At 36.9% G+C, this 22,235-nt stretch overlaps 2 protein-coding genes across 3 annotated transcripts in view; one reads left to right on the top strand and one right to left on the bottom strand.

Annotated features, from left to right (window-relative positions):
- The first annotated feature begins 1,511 nt into the window (after positions 1–1,511).
- IKBIP (IKBKB interacting protein) lies at positions 1,512–8,519 on the top strand. Of its 2 annotated transcripts, none has more exons than XM_010008037.1 (3): positions 1,512–1,705; positions 3,341–3,458; positions 7,764–8,519. In XM_010008037.1, the coding sequence occupies exons 1-3, from the start codon at positions 1,512–1,514 to the stop codon at positions 8,517–8,519; spliced, it is 1,068 nt and encodes a 355-aa protein (XP_010006339.1). The 2 variants fall into 2 exon arrangements, with proteins under 2 accessions (XP_010006339.1, XP_010006338.1); XM_010008036.1 differs by lacking the exon at positions 7,764–8,519 and adding an exon at positions 4,307–5,125.
- A 5,521-nt stretch (positions 8,520–14,040) lies between these two features.
- The window catches only part of SLC25A3 (solute carrier family 25 (mitochondrial carrier; phosphate carrier), member 3), a 14,685-nt gene continuing 6,490 nt past the window's right edge, over positions 14,041–22,235 (bottom strand). The window contains exons 2-8 of the mRNA XM_010008077.1: positions 19,999–20,017; positions 18,500–18,621; positions 16,409–16,588; positions 16,113–16,294; positions 15,188–15,360; positions 14,494–14,604; positions 14,041–14,379 (exon numbers count right to left, since the gene is read on the bottom strand). Coding sequence (XP_010006379.1) covers positions 14,219–14,379; positions 14,494–14,604; positions 15,188–15,360; positions 16,113–16,294; positions 16,409–16,588; positions 18,500–18,621; positions 19,999–20,017 — 948 coding nt within the window. The 3' untranslated portion in view covers positions 14,041–14,218. The remainder of the gene's footprint in view (positions 14,380–14,493; positions 14,605–15,187; positions 15,361–16,112; positions 16,295–16,408; positions 16,589–18,499; positions 18,622–19,998; positions 20,018–22,235) is intronic.

Below are 22,235 nucleotides of genomic sequence, written 5' to 3'. Positions count from 1 at the left end.
GGGGGCGGTGGGCGGGCAGGGCCGCGGGAGGCGGCTGGGGCTGGACGGGGTCCGAGGGCGGGTGGCGGCTTCGGGGCTGGGGGGGTTTGCTGGGAGCCCCGAGGGCGGAGCGGGTGTGGAAGTGCCGTGGGGAGGTAGGGGGGCGGTCGGTCACTTTCGGTGCCCCGCACTGGGAGAGGGGGTGAGGAAGGGTCCGGCAGGAGGGTCTCTGGAGAGCTGCGGCTCTTTGCTCTGTGTGGGGATGCGCTCTGAAGTTGGCCTTGCTACAGCTGAGGTTTTCTTCCTATGTTGAACGATTTTTCTCTACCTAACACTCAGATCGCGCTTCTTTTTCTTTTTCCTTTCCTTTTTCTTGTTTTTCTACTTCATAATACGTGGTCTCAATCCCAGAGGTGTTTTAAAAGTTATAAAATACCATTTTTGCTATATTAGGGGGAGAGCAAGAGATACTTTTTTCGAACATACTTCAAAGTCCGAGCATGCTTCCTAGTACTGCGACTCACACACAGCTCTAAGTTTCATATTCCTCTGACAGCTTTTAAACTGTGCCTTTTACGAATGTATGTGACTACATTAATTATCTCTGATATTTAAATATTTATATTTTGGCATGCGACTAAGCTTCACTACTGCAATGTGATCCAGAAAGAAGCACGATATTTTTGTCTCAAAAACTGTGCTAAACCAAATCCACCGAGGATCTAGTCTATTTTGAGCAGTATGCTAGAAGATTTCAGGCTTAAAAATTCCATTCTATACTTCTATTTGGTTGGTTAGAAGATGAGCTTTTGTACTCTTTGAAACTGCAGATTCATATTGCTTGAATCTATTTGGATGTCAGTTTTAGCAAAGAGGAAATTATAGCTTTTCTTTTATCTAGATGCATTATATCATAAATCTCTGTTTTTCTGCTAATGGCTTTAACAGATCTCTGTGGGTGACATTAAGTAATAACAACAGAACTGTTTCTAAATTAAGTCTTAATTTGCAGTCTCATTTCTAAAAATGAGAAAATGTATTTGCCCCCTTCATGTGGAATAGGTAAGAATTGATTATTTTTTAGTCTGCAATAAAACAAGATAGTGAAATTGCTGATGAAATTGGGACAGTAGTCAACTATAGAAAGAAAAACAGTGCTCTCAGTTCTAAGGATTTTAAAAATATCTTCAAAATGCTGTATTGTGCAACAGACAAAATATTTCTGTAAGGGTGAAATGAGGTAAAAGTTTGAAAAGTCAGATCTGTTTGAGAAAATGTGAACACAGTGCTCTACAGTATTGAAAGCAATTTTTTTTGCAAAGTCTTATGAAAGTATTGTGATATTTTATTAAAGTTTGCTTAACTAGAAAACATAATAAAAGCTGAAGCATTTTTTGGGAATATATTTGTTTAACTAAAGGGCAAAAGGTTGTACTTGGGGATGCTTAGAAGTAACAGGTCCTTTCTTGTTTTGACTCTTCTGCGTTTTTTTCCTAGCTCTCTCTTTTGTTTCTGCTTTTTAAAAACACAAAATGTCTGAAATTAAGGAGAGGAAAAAAGGTAGTTCTTCATCCAAGACCAATGAAGGTTTACAAAATGTTGAGAAGCACACTAATTGTGGGAAGCGGGGAAGTACCAGAACCAGGAATAATCGGAGTTCTTTTTGGCTGGACTCAAGAACTGCTTTGAGTATAATGTCAGTTGCCTTTTGCCAGATGCTGACCTGGTAGGTAACCCTCTAAAGGACATGTTAATGTTTTCTTTTGTATTCTGTACTGTATTCCTTCATGGGTAATAAGGTTGGTTACATTTGAATATAATGTTTGGGTTAAGTGAGTGTAGAAACTTGGAGAAGCTGGAAGGGTAAAAAAAGGAATAGTATTGTTCACAAGTGTGAAAGGATTGTTACATAGCTAGAGGTTATAGAAGCTCAATTTGTTCTATTGTGTTGAAAGTTTAAAAGGTGCCTTGCTCATGAATTGTAAATATCTGCTTTGGAGACTACATCTATCTGTGAAGGGCAGCTTAATCTGACAATAAGTACAACAAAGCTTATTTGGCAGGTACATAAATCAACAGTAGAAAAAAAGTAGAGTTTTCTGTAAATAATTTGCTCAGCAGTGTGATAAATTGTTCTTCAGGTGGAGACTTCAAGTAAAGGTCAAATGTCTTTGTAAAGGATGTTTTAGAGTATCTTAGCAGCATGAGCACCTTAGTTCCTGAAACTGAAACTTCTTCCAAAACCATATGATTAAATTCTTAGAACTCTAGTGCAACAAAGTAGGCCAGATTATTGCCTTTATGTCAATATGAAAATTAAGGTAAAATTTGTTCTTATTTTAATATCACCTAGATTTCATTATCTAAATCTTGGAGAAACAGAACCATAGTAGAATAAAATTATTAGTGATGCTTCTGTTTACTGTTTTATTTATATCTGTTTATGTCTGGTTTGTGTTTATCTAGCTATAGCTAACATTTTTGCTTTTATTGCCAAACAAAATCAGTATAGATGATCATAGATCTTTTGAAGCTCCTAATTACTGTGCAATGTACTAATAATGTACCGATTTCTGAAAGCACAAGTATTTAAAATAAACTCTGTTGTTCTAGATAAAACTATTTTTACTGGTGGGAGGATGCCCTGCATAGTCTACAATAAACCTTGTGTCAGGATTAATGAACATCTTAAAAATTTGATGGTTTTTTTTGCTTGGTTTTCTCTTTTCTGTTTTAACTGGACAAAGTACTTGCAGTTTGGAAAGCTCCCAAAGTCCCAGTACAGGAATCTCCTGTGTATCTAAAGCACAGGACAGAGCTCTACTGTCTGTTCAGAGCCAGCATAGTCATAACAGTAGCCATATAAGCTTTGCCCCAATGCATCATATGTTCTTGGATTATTACAATTAAACAAGATTACAGTTAACCTGCCTTTCTAAATAAGATCCAAAGGCAAGTCCATTTTTTTTGGTCTTTATTTCCACCTGTTGAATAACATTTTATCAATAAAATATATTACCTTACCTGTGAAATAATCCATTACGAACATGTAAAGGCCTCCCTATGTCAGTAGGCTTATCAGATATTTTTCCTGTTTGAATGGCATGCTGTGTAAAAAGGAAGAACATCTCTGGATCTTTCCTTATTTTTCCACCTGTATGGAAGATAACTCCTGTATTAAGACAGATCAACTTCATTAAACCCTTTTTTTCTTTTTTTTTTTTTTTCTCATGCATTGATCTAGCAAATTTTGTGAACACAAATTGCTGCAGTAACGGGTTGCTATGAATCAGGTCTTGGAACATTTAAAATATGCTAACTATGTAGTTACACTTACTATATATTTATCTACAATTTGCAGGTTCCTATATCAGCAGTCAGGTCAAATTGCTGATATGGAAAAAAAGTACAATTTCTTACAGCAAGAAAATGAAAAATTCTTGAATATGGAAAATAAACTTAACTTCATTTCTGAAAAGGTAATAAGACCTTATTTGGATAATCTCTGATAAGCATTTGCCATTATTTTACTTTGTTGTCATTTATTTAAATTTAACTGACTTTTAGAATAAAATTTTATCTGTTCAAGTATGTGCAAATAGTGGCTGTATCTCAGTATTATTTTTCAGACACTAAAGTAGTTATAAAACTTAGATTAATGCACATACTTCATTCTACTACTACTGTTCTATACTAATTCTACTATACATTGATTTGAAGAAAACTTCAAGGCATACTTATGTAGTAGACCTGTTCTAATAATATGAAAGAACTAATGAAGTGATAGTATTATTTTTTTATTGCTTTTTAATTTTCTTACCTACGTGTGACGTTATCAAGCAGAAAACTTGAGTTAGCTACCCCTTTATCTTATACATAATCATGAGAGTATAGCATGGCTTGCGCCAGTGATGTTGTTTTAGCACTGATCTCATCATTTATGTCATGTATACATGATGTAATGTGGATATTTATACACTGCACTTCAGATTGCGAGATGTTACATGGGATTTAGGTAGTGTGATGTATTTTACAAAAGCAAAACAAAACAACAACAAAACAAAGCAACACCATAATGGAAAATAAGGGATTGACAAAAAAAGAAGATAGCATGTATTGTACAGAAATTCAGTGACAAACCCCTTTCTCTGACTTATTCATGTCAGGTTAATCAACAATATTTTAAAGATGAAAACTAGTCATATAGTGGAGCTTTGTAACAAGTAAAGTGGCTTCTAAGGGACTTCATTCTCTGTTAAATAAATGCAAATGGCTTTCTGTTATTTCATTAAGTAGACATGGACATTGTTTTGTGTTATAAATGCAGCTTGAGTCTTCTGAAAGTGTCCTTCGAGAAGCTGCCTCATCCCCCTCTGTGATGACTGAGTTTGAGCAGGAAATATCTTCTCTTCGTAACTTAATAAATGATGTTCAGAACAATCAACAGATCCTCTCTAGAAAGATGCAGAGCATTAATGAGAAGGTCGAAAATGTTACAAATTCCTGGAGAAGAAGTGTGGATGAAATGAATACAAACACTAGTGGTTTAAAATCTGAAGTGAAGTTCATACATGCAGAAGTTACTTCCCAAATTAATGAAGTTGACCAAAGAATTAAATCCCTTTCAGAAAGAGTAAGAGATTTGGAAGACAGTACAGACAGAAATACTAGAACACTAAAAAGGCAAGAAAGTGATGAATTCTCTAGAATTGAACAGAAGTTGGACTTGCATGCAAAGGCAGTTGAAAAGCTAGAAGAAGAACAGAATAGTCTAGTAGCCAAGGATACAGACCTGAATCAGAAACTTGCAAACTATGAACCTAAACTTGAAGAGTGCAAGACCCATTTGCCAACAATTGAAAATGCTATTCACTCTATTCTGAGATTATCAAGTGAATTGCTAAGTATGGAGAAAAAGATAGAGGACTTGACAACACAGCTACGTAGTGTGGAAAAGGATATGTTGAAAACTGTTTCTGTTACAGTAGCGATGCAGAAGGTTTTTGAAAGCATGCAGTACAATGACAGCATCTTGAAAGTGCAGAATGAAGTAGTTTTGGAAGAAGTAGTGCATGATCTAGAAGTATCTTCAACAGCACAAGAAATAACTTTAGAGAACTACAACTTAGAAAATGACCAGAATTGAGATAAGTTAATTTGGACTTTGGGTTTTAATTTATACAAAAGCACTTTAATTTATTATAAACAATGCGACTCCAACACATTATGGATAGCTGAAATACTGTTATTACTTTAAATAGGCAGTGGATCAGACTGAAAGGCAAACTTAATAGGCGAGAGGGCAGGAATACTTTATTGAAGGAGGAGATGAGTATTTTTCTTAAGGATTATTTTCAGCTTATATATTAAAAGCTTGTTTTTATTAAAAAGGAGTTTTAAGTCAAGTATTTAGATTTAACTTCATCTCTCTAGGCAAATATGCATTGTACCTCACTTTTAATGTAATATATACTATGATGGTTTTGTGCATATGGTACAGACCTCTTAATGTCAGAGTTGTTACTGGGATCTACATGTTTTATTACATGCAGGAAAGCACTAAGCACATTTTTAACAGCTGAAGCTTAGATGCAACAGCCTGACAGGAAGCACTAGTAAAGTACCCCTTACTGAGAAGCTTCTCTTGTACAGGTATTTATAAGCAGATTACGTAGTAGCTGGTGTTACTTTTTATTTCTTTCACCCCATGTAAATAGCTTCCTTAGACCTCATTTCCAGCCTTCTCAAACTTCATAAAATCCCTGGTATCATTTTGTTCTGCCACTGAAGTCTTTGGACTACATACAGAGTCCAGTTCTTATTACCAGGTATTCCTGTTAGGTTCTTCTTGCACCATTTAATTTTTAAGTTTGGTGTGATCAGTCACTATTAGTTGGTGGGAGGAGCAGGTATTGTGGTTTTATTTTTTTGTTCTGGTGCTGTTAGAAATAAGTTTTAACCTTTTCTTCTATAGAATGTTCTTTTGTTAGGTATTACATGGCATGTCTGGTGTTGCTTTGGATTTCAAAGGGGGGAAAAAAAAAACATAACGACATCACTGACACTGTTTTCCAAAGTTTGGTGAATCAAAAGCTGGAAAAGCAACTAATGAAACCCATGGAGTTATGTACTTGGTGGCAGGGAATGTCTTATTTATCCACAGGTCTAATAGATAGACTTAAACAGGTTGTAGTACTACCTGCCAGGCCTGATAGCTATACATTGAAATCTGGATCTCAGGACCACCATAAATTTGTGTCTACAGACTTAGGTCTTGATAATTTCCTATTTCTGAACTCAGAAAAGGAGATTACTTAGTAGACAGTATGAACCCATAACATGGATGCCTTCATCAGGCTTAAGTTAAATTCTGGTTTTGTACATTCAGTTATCTAGAAGTCTACTGAAATCTTCATGAAACAGTTAATGCTGCCCGTTCAAGAGACTGTTAAACCAGCATTTCTCCATGTTATAAAGTCTGTCCATGTCACATATTTATAACTTATATATATATTTGTACCTGTTTACAGTGATATTAATAAACATATTGTAGTTGCTTGCCCTGTCCTCATGCATAATCTAATTAAAAATAAATTGCTCTTCCCAAAAAGAGTGTGGAATAAATACTTGAGTGTTCAGTGGTCCATTAAGAAATATGTCAAAATGTTTTTAAAGTGCTTTTGCCAGATGTGTTTCTACTTCATGTATGTTTGGGGAAGGATGGCTAAATTAACTGTGGAATGCTCCCCAATTTAATGTCTTCCAACACCCTCAAACCCACTGAAACCTGCATGTATACAAGATGGAACAGGAGGTCCTCATCCTTAGAGGGTATTACCTATGAAACCATCACAACTCTTTACAACAGAAATTTTGTTTTGTTTTTAAGCAAACTTATCTTTGGTAGTGAGGAATGACACTGTAAAAAACAGTGATGCTTTTTACTACTAGTGTCAAGAAAAGGATTAGTATGAAACTAATTATAGTCTCTTAAAATGTGTTTCAACTTGCTGATTTGGTGTTTTATTGTCTCAAAGTTCTACACTGATTTATTTGGGATTGGACAGGATCGTGTCACTCGTATTTTCCTTCATTCCTCTCAAATTTCAAAACTATTAAAAAAATTAAAAAGTGAACTAACAAATTCAGCCAAGAATCCAACAGCAGCATGAGTGTTCCTTCATTGAAGTAGCTCTTTCAGAGGCTGGCTGTTTAAGTAATGTTTCTCCACTGAGATGTTTTGGTGGTTTTTTAAAGGGAACCATGCCTAGTTCTTTCTGCTTTTTCTTCTGTGAATAACGTGTTCAAGATTCATATTATGGTTACCCAAAATAAAACCACATCAGTTAAGCAGGTTCTATGTTTTTGCATAAGGGAATTTCAAAGTAGACATCTTTCTAAAGGTTTCTGAGTATCTTTGTACGTGTCCAGATCACAGAGATTATAGGCCTGATACAAACATTTCCATAAATCAGAGGAAGATTGCATTTGATGCTTTGTGTTTTTAGAGGTCATGTTGGAAAGTCATATAGCACTTTGCTGAAGTTTTTGATCTCTTTAAAGAAGTAGTAAGATTTGTAGATGTTATGTATACTGGGAGGAAAAAAAAAACCAATACAAAATTTTTTGTTATGTCACAACAGAAGTTTTATTTTCTGAAGACAGGGTTTGCACTCCATTTCAGTATCAGAATAGTAAGATACTTCATTGGAGTCCAGCTTTTATTTTGATGTGAGGTGTTTAGCTAGAAATCTTGTAAAATATTTTTATTTGTATCCTTCTAGTGTGAAAAGACTCGGAACTTAATGGAACAGCTAGAAGATGATAAAATAATTTCTCACATCAAACATCTGCAGGAAGATATTTATACAATGAAAACAAGGTCTAATGGCATAATTAAAAAAGAAGAAGAACTGCAGAAGAATTTAACAACCCTTTTTCATGCAGTCTCAAGCACTGAACAGAATGCAGCCTCTGTAGCAAAAAACATAACTTTGACAATTGTGACAGTAAAAACTGACATAAGGCGCATTTCAGGCCTAGTCTCAGATATGACTGTGCTGACAGAGTCTCTGCAAACACTAGAAGATAAAGTAGAAAAAGGTGACAAGAAGACAGTTAAAACCATAGGTGACCTGCTTACCAGTAGCATTGACCGAAGTACAGAACTACAGAGCCTGGCATCCAGTAGTGCAAGAAGAATTGAGCAAATTGAGAGAGCATTGTCTGAGTTAAGGAGTGATTTTAACAAGCACTCGGATAGATTCCTGAATCTCGAAAGTGACAGAGCGAAAGTTCTGAAGACGGTTGCATTTGCGAATGATTTAAAACCCAAGATGTACAAGCTTAAAAAAGATTTTGCCATCATGGAGCCATTAATAAATGACCTTACTCTGAGAATAGGAAGATTAGTGGAGGATGTATTGCAACGGGAGAAGGAAGTTGCTTTACTGAATGAGAAACTGGCCAATCTAACAAAAGTTCAAACTGAGATCAAAGATATAAAAGATGAAATAACCCAGATTTCGGACATCAGCTGATCACTGTGCAGTGCGACTGGCTTAAGAATAGTAGTGTTTGAGGAGTATGAACTCAAATCATGCGTAGTACTAAGAAGAAAGACAGTATTTAAAGGCTTCATTTAGAAGCATACCAAAACTTAACTAGAGATTTGTCCTCTTCTTTTGAAAAGGACAGAAGAGCATCATATTGATTTTAAGGGACAAGCTACAATATGAGCAAAAGCCATGTCTCTGTGCAGTTGTATGTCTTTCTGAATTATGACATGTGATATTTAATAAATCGCTTGTTTTGTATAATAAAACAGTGTAAAGCATAAAATGTTATTCTAACCTTTTTAGAGTTTGCTTTCATGAAGAAAGCAGGATCCAAGATCACATCTTCAGCTTACCTTTTATGCTCCAAAGGAATAAAACTCTGGTTTCTAGATGGACTAAAGGAAGAGTAAGTAAAAATACAGCAGCAATTTAGTATTTGCACCCTATGGTTTTTGTAAACTAGCACTTTTTTTTTTTTTAATAATATTTAAAGGTAAATGCAGTGAAGCAAGCAATGCCCAGAAGTATTGCTGATGCCTTGCAATAAGTCTGTTGCACATTTATATAATAAATAGTGTAAGATTTTCTGTGAAACTCAATAACTGCAAATTATAATTACTGTGCATCACTGTTAAGCCTTTAAAATTAGAATTCTGTATGGGGACAGCATTTCTCATGCATTGTTTCTTAGCCTGTAAAATTCTACAGTGAGAAGCAGAATTAGCTGAGGGAAGCTACTTCAGTCCTAAAAGGTTAGTCTGATATGAGCCACTGGTAGTATTTCTGTACTGAAGAACATGAGTTTAAGAGATTGGAGACATCTGAAAATGCAGTAGGTTATAACTTCTCAATTTTTTAGTGATCATACCTGAACATCTTGCAGCTAGAATGGAATGGTCTTGACAGAAGACATAACCATTCTCTTCCCCATTCAGCATTCCATCTTTTGGCCTCCTTCATGTTGCTGGTCTTCTGTACCTTGCTTACTTCATTGCCCTCAGTCAACATGAAATGCTTTGTTTTATCAAGTTTTCCTCTACCTCCAATTTTATTTTACCCCCTTCCAGTCCACAAGGATAAACCTGTCAAAGGTTTCCTAGGAACAGTATCTGTGGATACTGTTTACCAAATGGTATCCCTTTGTAGTTTCACACAATTCTTATCCAAGCCCCTGAAAATAACCACATGGTTCATGTCAAGTCCTGTAGAGAAGAGCACCCAGTACAATAGACACAGCTACCAAGAACACTGATACAGCTGTGGGAGAAATCTGTCCTCATCTTTCACTACAGCCCATGTGATGCAGTTAGCAGTTGAGTGTGTTAATTGCATCAGGGACTATAGTAGTTTGTTTTGTCTTCAACTCTGTGAATGAATCATTTGTGGTCAGTAATCAGTGAAAACCTTCACTGGAAGAACTGGAGAACCAGCAGAGCACTGTCTACGCAAATGAAGAGAAGTGGAAAATACACTCCAGCTGCACAGTTAATCAGAGAAGTCTTCACACAGCAAAGAGGTCATTCTGGATGAAAAGAGCACATGTTCTCTTTGGAGCAGGAACCAGAAAAGAAGCCAGATAAACAACTGTTGATTTCACTTTTGACTCCCAGATGAGCAACCCCCAAATCTCAGAACACATCTAACAGTGAAAAGCCAACCACACAGTCCAGTTTGTGGTCTTCATGGGAAGTAAAGTATGTAAAAAATGTTACACAACCATTAATTCCACTCTACAGATGTATGCAGACCACTCACCCTTCCTTCCCAGGAAGTGCAGGTCGAAAGCTTGCTGGTCCTTTCAGAAATGTGTTGCTACAAGCTAGAGAGAAAAAGTTTTAAGTCACAGAGGTAAAGCCTACGTTGGAAAATAAAATAAAATAAAAATCTGGATCTCAAGTTTAAACACCCACTGTATTGTCCTCAGAATTCTCCCATAATCTGCACAGGTATTAACAAATCTTCATTTGCCCTTCAAGCACTGTGCTAAAAAAATTAAATGAAGTTTGAGAGTTACTGTGTAACTACAGTGGCCTAAGGACAGAGGCAAAGCTTTTGTCCACAGTGGAAATGATGAGGCAGAAAGCAAGATGCAGAAACGTAAAGCAGACTGCTACCCTTGCCTCCCTAGTTTAGTACTGTCTGTGGTGGAGAAAAGCATCAGCTCAGTAAAACTACAGCCCCTTATCAGTTGATTTCTAAGGCCACTCAACTATACAATTTTATTAAGTGACTGATTCAGGTAATAATGAAAATTACAGCTATGCTACTTAAAACATAGGTACTCAAGGGACATGGTTTAGAAGTAGACTTTGCAGGGTTAGATTTAGAGCTGGATTTTAAGGGTCTTTTCCAACTGAAAAAATTCTAATATAATTTCATGCAGCCCAACCTGCAGTGTTCCTCAGGATATCTTTGCTTTTATGTGAGTACACAGGTATAGAACTGGCCAATTATATTCCTGTCAGCAACTTGCAAAGAAAAAACAAAACAGCAGCAGCATTAAGACATCAGTGCTGAAAAAGGACACACACAAAGTAATCCCGACACATTAAAATCCACTTTTGGACACCAGCACATCCATTCAGCCAATTAGTTTCTGCTGGAAACATCCTTCTCCCGTATCACTTGGGAGTTAAAAAAAACGTGTTCTGTAGCAAGGCTGTGTGGCTACGCAAGCTCAGCTATCCAAAGTACTCATATTTGCTATAAAAAAGCAGGATGTTTATTGTTTTCACCGTGAACTACATCACGTCTATATAGAAATGTAAATGAATTACAACTATTCATATTTTTACAGCCCATTTTAAAATTATATGCAACAAGCATTTCAGCAAGTATCAGCACATTTGATCTTAGTATAACCTGGTACAAATACAGGGTGTCAATGTAATTGTTATTCCAAATTCATATAGACACTGCACTTTTAACCAGAGAGCTGAGCTATCTCAGCTCTATTAATAGGAAGAAGGGAAGTTACCTCCTTCTTAAAACAATATACACAAGCAGCATATACATAATCCATGTTTTAAAAGCACTTTTTGGGTTTAGTGACTGGTCTGGAGTTACCCAAGTTTCACTTGATTCAGAATGCAAGTGCTCCTTAACAGTACAGAACTGTCCTTGCAATGACAGTGCAAGTCCATCAGCACTGCTGCTCCTCTGCCCCATTCTCTCACTAGCAGAACACACACCACACCTCATGCTGTAAAGAAGTTATCAGTGACAAAGTTAACCTTTTAAATAATACTACTACAGCTTTACCCACTGAAGCTCATTTCACATTTCAGTGGGTGACCCTTTAAACAGCATTTTGTATGTTTAACCCCTTCAGCACAAGCATCCCAACAAGGCCATGGTGTCAACAAAGGCAGCAGCTGTAAGGCAATTCTCCCCTCTCAGGTTTTCCACTGAAACACAACACTGGACGTAGCACTGAGTATATTTTCCCTTTCTCAGTTAGAGAAGAAATGGGGAACAGCCAGCTGCCCCTTGTAGACTTCCCTCCATTTACTTTGATAAAATTATCTGAGCATCCTTTAAAGACAGTTTGAAGCCTACCCTGGAGCAATCAGGAAATGGATTTAAGATTTTCTTATTACTGCAAATATTTAAAATGGCTGCACAAGGGAAAAAAAAATGCACAATTTTGCTCCACACATAGAACTACAGTTTTGAGAAATTTAGGTTATAATTGGATTATTCAACAGGCCACCTCACTTGGCATGAGCCAAGTTTGTCTCACTCTTCTGCCAGCCTTAAAATTAGAAGTGCTTTATTTTCCCAGGATTAGGAATGGCAGATGGTTTCCAGCAAAGATACTTTTAAAGAAACTATGATATTCAGTAAACAAAATTATAACTGTTTTTACTAACCTGTTCAACCACATACAAAAGTTAACTTCAAAAGCTGATTTAACATTAATGGTCTCAATACAAGATTGAGTCATATTTAACGCTCTTCTCCTAGGAAGCTCTTAGGAGCGTTTAATGACTAGTTAAGTATTTTCAAAGCTTCCCACATATTATGGGGAAACAGGATGTACAAACCCGTATCATGAAATATATTTAATTCAACACCAAAATACTTGTAAAAATGTTTTATTTAGACTCTAAGAATGTGTTTACTGTCATGGGCACAGGAAAATAGAGCAGTTTTAGATTTTACTCCACATTTTGAAAGGTAGCAATTCAAAATAAGGCTTGGCTTGCTTGTTTAGCATTAACCATCAAAAATCTTGAAAGCTGGAGGGTTTTCCCAGTGGGTGAGAAGTTTTAGCACTCTGTAAAATGATAGCAGGAACATCAGATTCCAGTTAATATACAGTGGTCAATAGATTTATGCTACTCCAGTGGCACCTGTTTTAGTTATCCCTTCAACTCTGAAGGACACAAGTGAAGAGGAAGGAACATACATGATTGCCCAGCTGAGTTCAGTACAATCAGCTAAAGTGCTACAAAGCAGCACATCCAGTCTTGCATTAAAACACTGAAGCTCCAGCTCTACTAATTGAGCAATGTAGTACTGGATTTGGTGAACCATTTATATACACTACTGGGCATTTTCTGGATTTTTCTCACTGTGATAATCAACTGTGGGTGGTTGGACAGGTGAAACACGTAAGGCAGCACGCTCCTCTCTGTAAAAGGCTGGAAAAAACATTCATTGCCTGAACAAAACATCGCGTGTCTCCTCTTGCACACCTGGGATCCTACACTTCTTCCTATCAAGTAAGGTCCAAAACAATCAGTATGGCTTTTTGCACAGCACAAGTGCATGGTTCAACCAAAACTCAGGATTACAGTTAAACAAATTGAGGGGAAAAAAAATAAAATCAAACTACAGGAGTACCAAGCATAAAGAAAAGCTGACAAGTTTGTCAACTCTACAGTAAAAGGCAAGCAATTTTTATTTCAGTGTAAAGCTGTAGTAAGCTTTTAGTGGTCAGATATTATTGTTGAGAATGTTTATTATTAACATCAGCTTTCTTTTCTTAAGGTAGCAGCTACTGTTTAATCCCACAATACAACCAAAAGGACTGAGTTCTTATGTGTGGTTCAAAGCCAACAGAAGCAAAAATGAGTGAAGTGAGCACATGTTAGTTACATTGGGATAACCTTCTCAAAGCAGAAATGGCTGTTACATACAAGGTTCCTTTAATCTCCATGGAGAACACTGACAGTACAACCAGGATGCCCTGTAGTCTGCAGCCTCAGCTCAGGCAAGAGTCATGCTGTTCTACAGTAACAGCTTCTTGTAGGCAAATAAATGTGGCTTTAGGGTGCACAGAACTGCAGTTAAGTTTCTGCAGTTCTGTCCAGAGATGTTCTTGGCACTTCTCTGCAAAAATAGTGTAAGCCTTTTATTAGAACTGTTTCATAATTCTATAGTTCCTAAAGCATAGAATAGGTCATTTTTTTAATTATTTGGGGGAGAGGGAGAAGAGTATTTGAGGTACTTGCTGCTATGAAATGAAGCTTACATATGCAGTAGTAAACAGACACTAAGCACTCTGTTTCTCATTTATTTCAGGCAAAGACAGTGGTAGAATTTAAACCCTCATGTGGGATGAGGGCACAGCCAATAACAATATCATATAGAGTTTGTTTTCTACATAGTCAAATATATAAAAGTTTCATGAAACTCATCACTGGGACAGCCAGCACAGTCAGTCCATGAGTTGTCTAGTCAGTTAGACCAAGCTTCCTCTTCAGAGATTCTGGCATTTCAGGTGGAGGTGGACGAGGAAGTCTGAAATAGACCTTCACAGAATCATAGATGAACCACTGTAGTGCAGTCAAGGTACCAATCATAATGATACGAGCGAACAGACCTTTCCATACACCTGCAGATTGAAACATAAACCGTGAGTAGCATAAGCCAGGCAAAAAAAAAGTCTTCCCCAGAAGACAAAACCCCACAAACACTTGATCAAAAATACATGAAAGTAGGGACACACCTTTGAATCCAAGCCTCATAAGAACCTGTGAAGCAGAACTGCCCTTTTCTTTGTTCAACACAGACACCACAGAGTCGGCAGGATGGGAAACAATTGCACAGAACACACCAGCTGAAAGAATAATTTGACATTAGTTCTGTGGTGTTTTAGCTACACCAGTACTGTGCACACTAAGTACAACTAGCTGAAACCACATCGTCTAAAAAACACCTAATGAACTATCAGAAGTTATGTCAAGCCTCCTGGTATCCTAAAAGAACAGCAGGTACATACTTACAATGGGACATGAATATTAGAAAACTACTCAGTTCTGCTCTTAGAGCACCCTGCTACAACAGAACTCCTCTGAATCCTAGAATATTGCAAATGTCCCTTCCATCCAGATTTCTCTCCCCTTCCTTCAGCTTTCCCCAGCATAGTAAAGATGAAAGCTGTTTCACTTAAATTAGCTGAGGTTTCTGAACTTGAACATTTAACATTGGTCATACAGAGGAACAATGAGGAGTACTGTCCTACTGCAGACCCATTTTCCACCAACAGACTTAACATAGGTTGTTGTTTTTTTCCCTGCACATTTAAAAATTATGAGTAAATTATCCTGTTTTATTAACATCCATTTAATACCCTGAAAAGGGATAGCCTTCTAGAGTTGTGCTAGTCCATTAATGAAGTGTAGAACTTAAAGGCTCCTTACCGATATAGCCTGCAACAAATGTGACTACCAGCTGTTCTCCTTTTGTACATTCGTTTCGTGGCTTGGGAACAACATACTTGTACAGAGCTTCAACAGTACGTTCAAAGCAGGCAAATTTCATCATTGTGTATGGAATCTGTCTCATCCATAGTGGTGCAACACCTTTATAGAAACTTAAACAGAGACAAACTCAGTTATATTTTCTCCAGTATTTGATTCAGTATTCAGTCAAGCATTGTTGCTTGAAACTACAACTTCTAAATACTGACACTATAAAGCTTAAGCATCACAGTACATATAGAACAAAAATTTAAGTTTTTTTAGTTTCTGAGTATTAACTAACTTAAAACAGCAACACAAACTAGAATCTCTGATCCCCATGGCACAGAGCTGTTTTTGTAGTCACCTTCTAGGTCACAATGCACTGTAGTAATGCAAGACTGATAACTGCAAGTGCAGTAGGCTCATGTCTGCATACCAGCCAAGTCCCGATAGTGATAAATGACTTGTATTATTTACAGCCACTTCTATCAGAACAGAAAGCTAACATGCAGTTATATTACTCTTACATGCCAATGACTCAAGCATCTTTGACTGTACAACCAAAAAGTTGCTGAGTATCTCTGACTGGAACTGCTAGAAACTGAAGTTATCCAGCAGAACTCAGAACAAAGATACCCACAAAGATGGATCTAAGGAGCATGTGGAATTAACAGCCAGTTCAGCACAGATTCCCTGACGCATGTTAAGTTGTTATCGCCAGTTCAGCACAGATTCCCTGACGCATGTTGTTATTTTGAAATACAAAGACCAAGAAGTATTCTAAGCTAAAGTCACAATTAGTTTAGCAAGTTTTTCATTACGAAAAAATACTCAACATCAAGAACCTGAATGAAAATAAAAATTAAACCCAAGAGACACTTACGCCCAGATGCCTTCTTCTCCAAACATCTTGGGCAGCGCCTCCCGCAGAGTGTTGGCATATCCAGGCTGTGTCTGGATACGAACTTTAGCAGCTTCCATGGGAGCCAGAGCAATGTCAGCAAAAAACTCGGCACTGGCAGACGCGGCTAAGTATAGTGAAGTGCGCCACAAATACGCATTTTCCTAAGTGAATTTAAACAGATTTTTCTTAATGAATCATGTTTTTGTGATTACTCCGTGCTACTAATGCTATTATGTTGCAGATACATAGCCTCGTGTACATCACTTAAGGCTTACCTCTCCAAGCATGTTGCCATATAGGATTTTGAAAACTTCATAGAAACCAAATTTACAAAGCCCCTGCATGGAATATCCAAAAAAGGTTGGCGCCCATCCCTTAGCCAAACCACGAACACCATCTTCATTGAGTGTCACTGAAAATCCATTGACGATGCTCTTGTATTTTTGTGGATCAACCTAAACAGAATAGGCAGTTAATAGTTTGAATTAGTTTACCATTTCCCTTCTCACACCCTCATCTCAAATATAAAACACTTAAAATTCCTCACACAGCTGGCTTCCTAAGGTTCCCTGGACAAAGGATATACTCACCACAAAATTATACTAATGTGATTAATGGTTACTTGCTAAATCCTAAGAGTTCCTCAATGTTCCTATGATCCTCAGTGCTCAGGAACCAGCAAACTGTTTGAATTTTGCTTTCCAAATAAAAAATACTCGTTTCTCTATGAAAAAGATTTACTGAAATCACTATTCTGTCAGTAGCATACTGGTATAATTATATTTAGATGAGATTATTTAAAAAATTGCAACAGCTTTTGTCAGCTATCTCATCCACCCTACACACAACACCTATGTACATTCAAGTGTCACCACAAACCAAGCCTGATTATTCACCTGATTCTTAATCTGAAAAGGTCATTTTGTCCACTGCTAGTTTGATCCCTCCACATAAAGACTGCAAAGCAGATCAGAGTACTCCAGAATTTCTACACTTGTACTTTGACTTCACAGTAAAGGCTACGCACAAATTACTTTCTGCACACTAATATCTGAGAGAAATTTCATTAATAACTTATCGGGAGTTAAAAGACCAACTTACAAGAATTTTGTTCCATATGAAAGGAAACAATTTAACGGAAATTTTTTAACAGGCTGTTCTGACAAATTTTAAGCCACATCACATGGCTACTTTTCATATTTGACATAATTCAACATTTCCTCAGAGGATAAGTAGGAAGACACCAAATTAGAAAACAACCAAAGATTTCAGAAAGAGCTACGGGATATGCATGACAACTTGCACTGTTGGCATGTTTTGTCCTGCAGTCTGGCAAAAATCTATTTGAGAGCTTGTTCATCAATTTTTGAAGATTCTGAATTTCAGAAAATTGGGTATTTAAGTTGGGCACTGTAAAAATGAGACTATGTTTGTATGAGAATTGTGCTTAATTATAATCTATATAAAGGGTGACCTATTCTTAAAAAAACATGAGAGGGCAGGCAACAGGTTTCTTCCTGGAGAATCTGGGAAGGACTAGTAACATGCTCTGTACTGGATCTGTAAATAGATAAATGCTGACAAGCTTTATAACGTCACACCTGGAATCCACATGGAACCCTCCTCCTCTTCCACTATCCTTTAAGTGCACAAGAAGGAAGGGAAAGTATCACTACTTCTAGGTAAGAAGCCCTAGACTGGCAGCCCAAGCTGAGCAGACCTACCAAGCAGCTGAAGCCTGCTAAGTATGAGGCCTTGCTCCCAGCTGTATAAAGCACCACTGTACATCGCTCTCAGGCCTTCTACACACTAACCCAGTTTTCAGTCAGATTAAGAACTATCTGAGATGCTACACCCTTTCCACCCATGGTCAGTCTCCCCCTCCACATCAAGTTTTAGCCACCCTACTGCTAGTGGCAACACTGGGAAGTATCCAATCCATAAGCCATGCATTGATATCCACAATGTTAATCAATCACATTCTACATGCATGTCACTCCAGGTTAAAACTGTAGATCTTAAAAACACCAAAGATACTGTTCTCTTCCTCCAGAAACACAGGAATAGTACTAGATAGCCTACCAGCCAACAAAGACGTAACATTGTGATGGGTGCCTTTTAGCAAATACAGTCAGCTACACATGCCTTAAATGGAGTAAAATATAATTAATTCAGATTCTCCTAAATGCCTCTGATTCTCTGATAAGTGGTATTTAGTTAGTCTCACAGCGGGAGACTTGATATAGCAACATTCAATTTTACTCATTTCCCACTATCCAGAAAGAAAAGAAGTGTCACTACTGTAAACTCTAAATATGCTGGCAACATGAAGAAAAAGTTTCAGAAATGTTTAAGTTAATACAAACCTGCATACGACATTTCACTAAATCCAGAGGTACAACAGCAGTGTGTGTCAGGCCACAACTTAGGACCCCACCAACGCCACAGAGAGCATAAAACTTGAGCGAGCCATATTCACAACTGTATTCTGCAGCAAAACAAAGACACACCATGCTTTTACATCAACTCCATGCACTGCTGGACAATCATGTCCACGCGATAGTTAATGCCTCCAATTCATTAGTAGATTAATTATACCACACCGGACATGCTTTTGTCAATGTCACTACATACCAATATACAGAACAAACCTGCATTCTGCATTTAACCAGGTCTAGAGGAACCAGTGCTGTATGTGTTGTTCCACAGCTAATAATCCCACCAAAGCCACAAAGCAGAAAGAATCTGCCCGAGCCATATTCACAGCTGTATTCTAATTCATTGGAAAAAAAATACATACATATGATCAATCATAAATGGCAACAAAGATGAGAAAAGAAACAAAGCTGGCTAAATGCTACCTTCTCTAAAGTATTAAATTGAAATAATCTCCCATGTTGTATTATTCAACTGTAGTATTACACTAAAAGGTATTTCCCTTGTTTTAAATCAACAGTTTGGACTGACAAGATTTTATTCTAGGCCTCGCAAATTGCATTTGCTTCTTAGAAAAAAAAACAATGTAAAAAAGTTTTACACCTTATGACACATTTAAATCACAGAAATTAATAATCACAGGCACTTCTAGTAGAAATCATTACCTTAATGTGCAATATCCAGTATTTTCTTATATTGAGGAATTAAGCAAGAATGTTTCTCTAATATTATGGAGACAAAGCTTCTTTAGTTAAATATTCTGGGATAGTGCAACTTCTGCATTTGAGACAATACAGATCTAAAAGATCAATGCTGGAGTTTTCTTTATACAGATATATTTTCAGGTATTTTTCAGATTCCTCATATTTTTTAATTTATTTTTTTTCAAATACAGAATCTCAGATTTATACAGCTTTTATTTAATGAAATTGTAGAATTTCATTAAATTAATCATCACATTCCTTGCTCATAAACAAGGTTTGTTAAAGCATCTTTCAGATCACATTCAATCAAGGGCTATTTCATTTAAACTGTTCCCTACAGTAATATGTATAAAACTGTCCAGTCTTAAAATAACAAGTTATCTTTGTAAATTGCAATAAAGCAAAGTTACTGGAGCTGAAAAACAAAAATCTGTTTCTCTCTTCCATTTTTGGAGGCTACAGAGGGAAACAGACTACGTGCAACCAGAAAACACCACTTTTCAATTAATAGCATAAACGAACGTAGTAGCACAGTTCTGCTACTATACTTAGCATTAAAATATATATAAGCAAAACTAATACACTGCATAAGCATACAGAAAACAATACACTATGTGGAACATATGCCCCAGAGTAGAAAAGGATAATATAGGTTCTTTTGCCATTAGATCTACTCATGTTACTCCAATATAATGGAAGCAATGTTAACTTTCACACCAACTTACCAAGATCTCCAGAGAAACACTAATAAAAAACAAAAAACAGCAAAAATATATCTTATTCAGAGCTTCTTTTTTCTGTCTTTTTACTTCTGAAATAAAATCCTTTTTAAACTTAAAAAGACATATTTCAAAAGCATCAGAAGGACACTAGTTTATACTAGAAGACTCATCCAGCTCATAGCTTCACTATTATAAGGGAACTTCTTTTCCCCAAGATGTTGCTGAATTTACATAGACATTTCTCATCTCTACTCTTCCAAATTAATTACCAAGACAATAGAAATGTTATTTTTTAGTTTCTTCTAAAATATCAAATGCCAAATCACAGACATTGTATTAAGCCTAAACTTAAAGCAGTCAGAATAATGCCTAACCAAGTAAATGTTTTTAAATTGAGATACTGCTCAACACTGTAAATACACTGGTTCAGGACTTACACATGCCTCTAAACTAGCTTGGCTATGGCAGCAGTTTTGCAGACAGCAATAATGTTCTGTTTGCAGTTTACACAAACAAGGCCTTCTATGCAAGTGTAATCAGAGAACAGACTCTGGGGATGTGTTACAGGGCAGCTCTGTCTAACTGTATCTTTGGCCTGCTGTAGTTACCTTGCTGCCCAGGTACCAGAAGTGATTTATTCGTACTCCCTTTTTCACAACAATTTGCTGTTAGAAGTCACACTCACCAACCAACAGAGGTATATGTAGAAGGTACAGAAAATAGAGCTGTATGTACCTGCCATATTACAGTGTTATTCAGACTGATCTGTTGGTTAGGTGTTCAAAAACAGTTATTAAGAAATCCATCATCCATTAGGTTTGAGCTCCTTACAAGTACTCAGGTTTGTAGTGGTATAGCAGTATTAGGGAAAAAAGGCACAGAGGATGTCAGACTTTCTATTTCAGAAATAATCACATTTCCTAAAAACTGTTACCTATAAAGACAACTGCTAAACATGTAGTACTGAAGGCAAAGAAGTTATTCTAACATATCTAGACCCTGACTTAAGACAAACACCCTGAAATTACTCAAAATATTAATAATATGCATGATAACTCTGTTAAGACACATACATCCTAACGATTTCACTTCTCTGCTTCTGATCTGACACGTTAACAAGGACAAATTCCAACAGCTGATCATAAAACACTTTGTCTCTGAGCTGCATTATGATTGATGCCCTGAGCTGAACTCGAAAGACCTTGCAGTTTGTACTGACTTTGTATGACCTTGCATAAGCTCAGATATCTTCTGCAATATATTACTCTTCCCAGACAAAGGCGAAAGAACCAAGCGGTATGTGAAATAACGAACACAGCAGGAAGCGATAAAAAGACTTAAGAAACTCTGGTCACATTTGACCTTATCTGCCTACAAAAAGGATAAAGATTAAGCATAATGCTTTTAAGAAATAAGTACACCTACTGAATATACCTGGCATACCAAGGAGCAACTTTGGCTTTATTTAGCTATCAACAAGCTTGCTACACTAGAAGTATGTTTTTGAAAACTTAATAAAATATACTGCTCAGTTTTATCTCTCTTTATACATATATATTACAGGAACACTCATGCAAACGCATTAACATACTTCAGTATCACAGTACTTCATAAGAGGTATACTGCTAAAAGCTGTCCTCAATTTTTATTTTTTTTTAATAAAGGCAAGAGAGACGCTTTTCAAGATATTAATTGCTTAAAAAAAACAGAATTTTAAAAACTACTTCCACTATTAGGAGTATCATCAAGGTTTGACCTTTGGAAGTCATGAAAGTCATAAGGGAAACATACAAGATGCTAAGGGAAACAGAGAGGATGCTGCTGCACATAAATATAAAAGGCATCACTGTATCTTAGTCAGCACAGCTATCTGGGGCATGCCTCACAACTATAAAGTAGAAAACAAAAAGAAAGAAAAAAAGGAACAGTTGCAGACCCCTCGAATATGTCTGGATATTTACATGTCCTGCTGTGAATAAACAGGGAAGAAAAAGAAAAAAAAAAAAAAAAGAAGAAAAAAGAAGGACGGGAGACAGCCTCTCAAATTATCCAGATTCACGTGCCCCGCTTCTCCATGTAAGAAAGACGCACGGGCCTACAGTGCCCGAGGCTGCAGGCCCAGCAGAGCCAGGAAAAGCGCCCTTTTCTCCCCCAAAAACAGACTCCACGGGGGTGTGTTATTCCTCGGAGCTAAAACCTCCGCATGCCCTTTCCGGATCCCCGCTGCCGCTCAGCACCCG

The sequence above is a fragment of the Chaetura pelagica genome, unplaced genomic scaffold, assembly GCF_000747805.2.
Source record: "Chaetura pelagica isolate M959 unplaced genomic scaffold, ChaPel_1.0 scaffold50, whole genome shotgun sequence".
Lineage (NCBI taxonomy): Eukaryota > Metazoa > Chordata > Aves > Apodiformes > Apodidae > Chaetura > Chaetura pelagica.
Note: the sequence above shows the minus strand (reverse complement) of the source record. Positions and strands in the feature narration are given on the sequence as shown.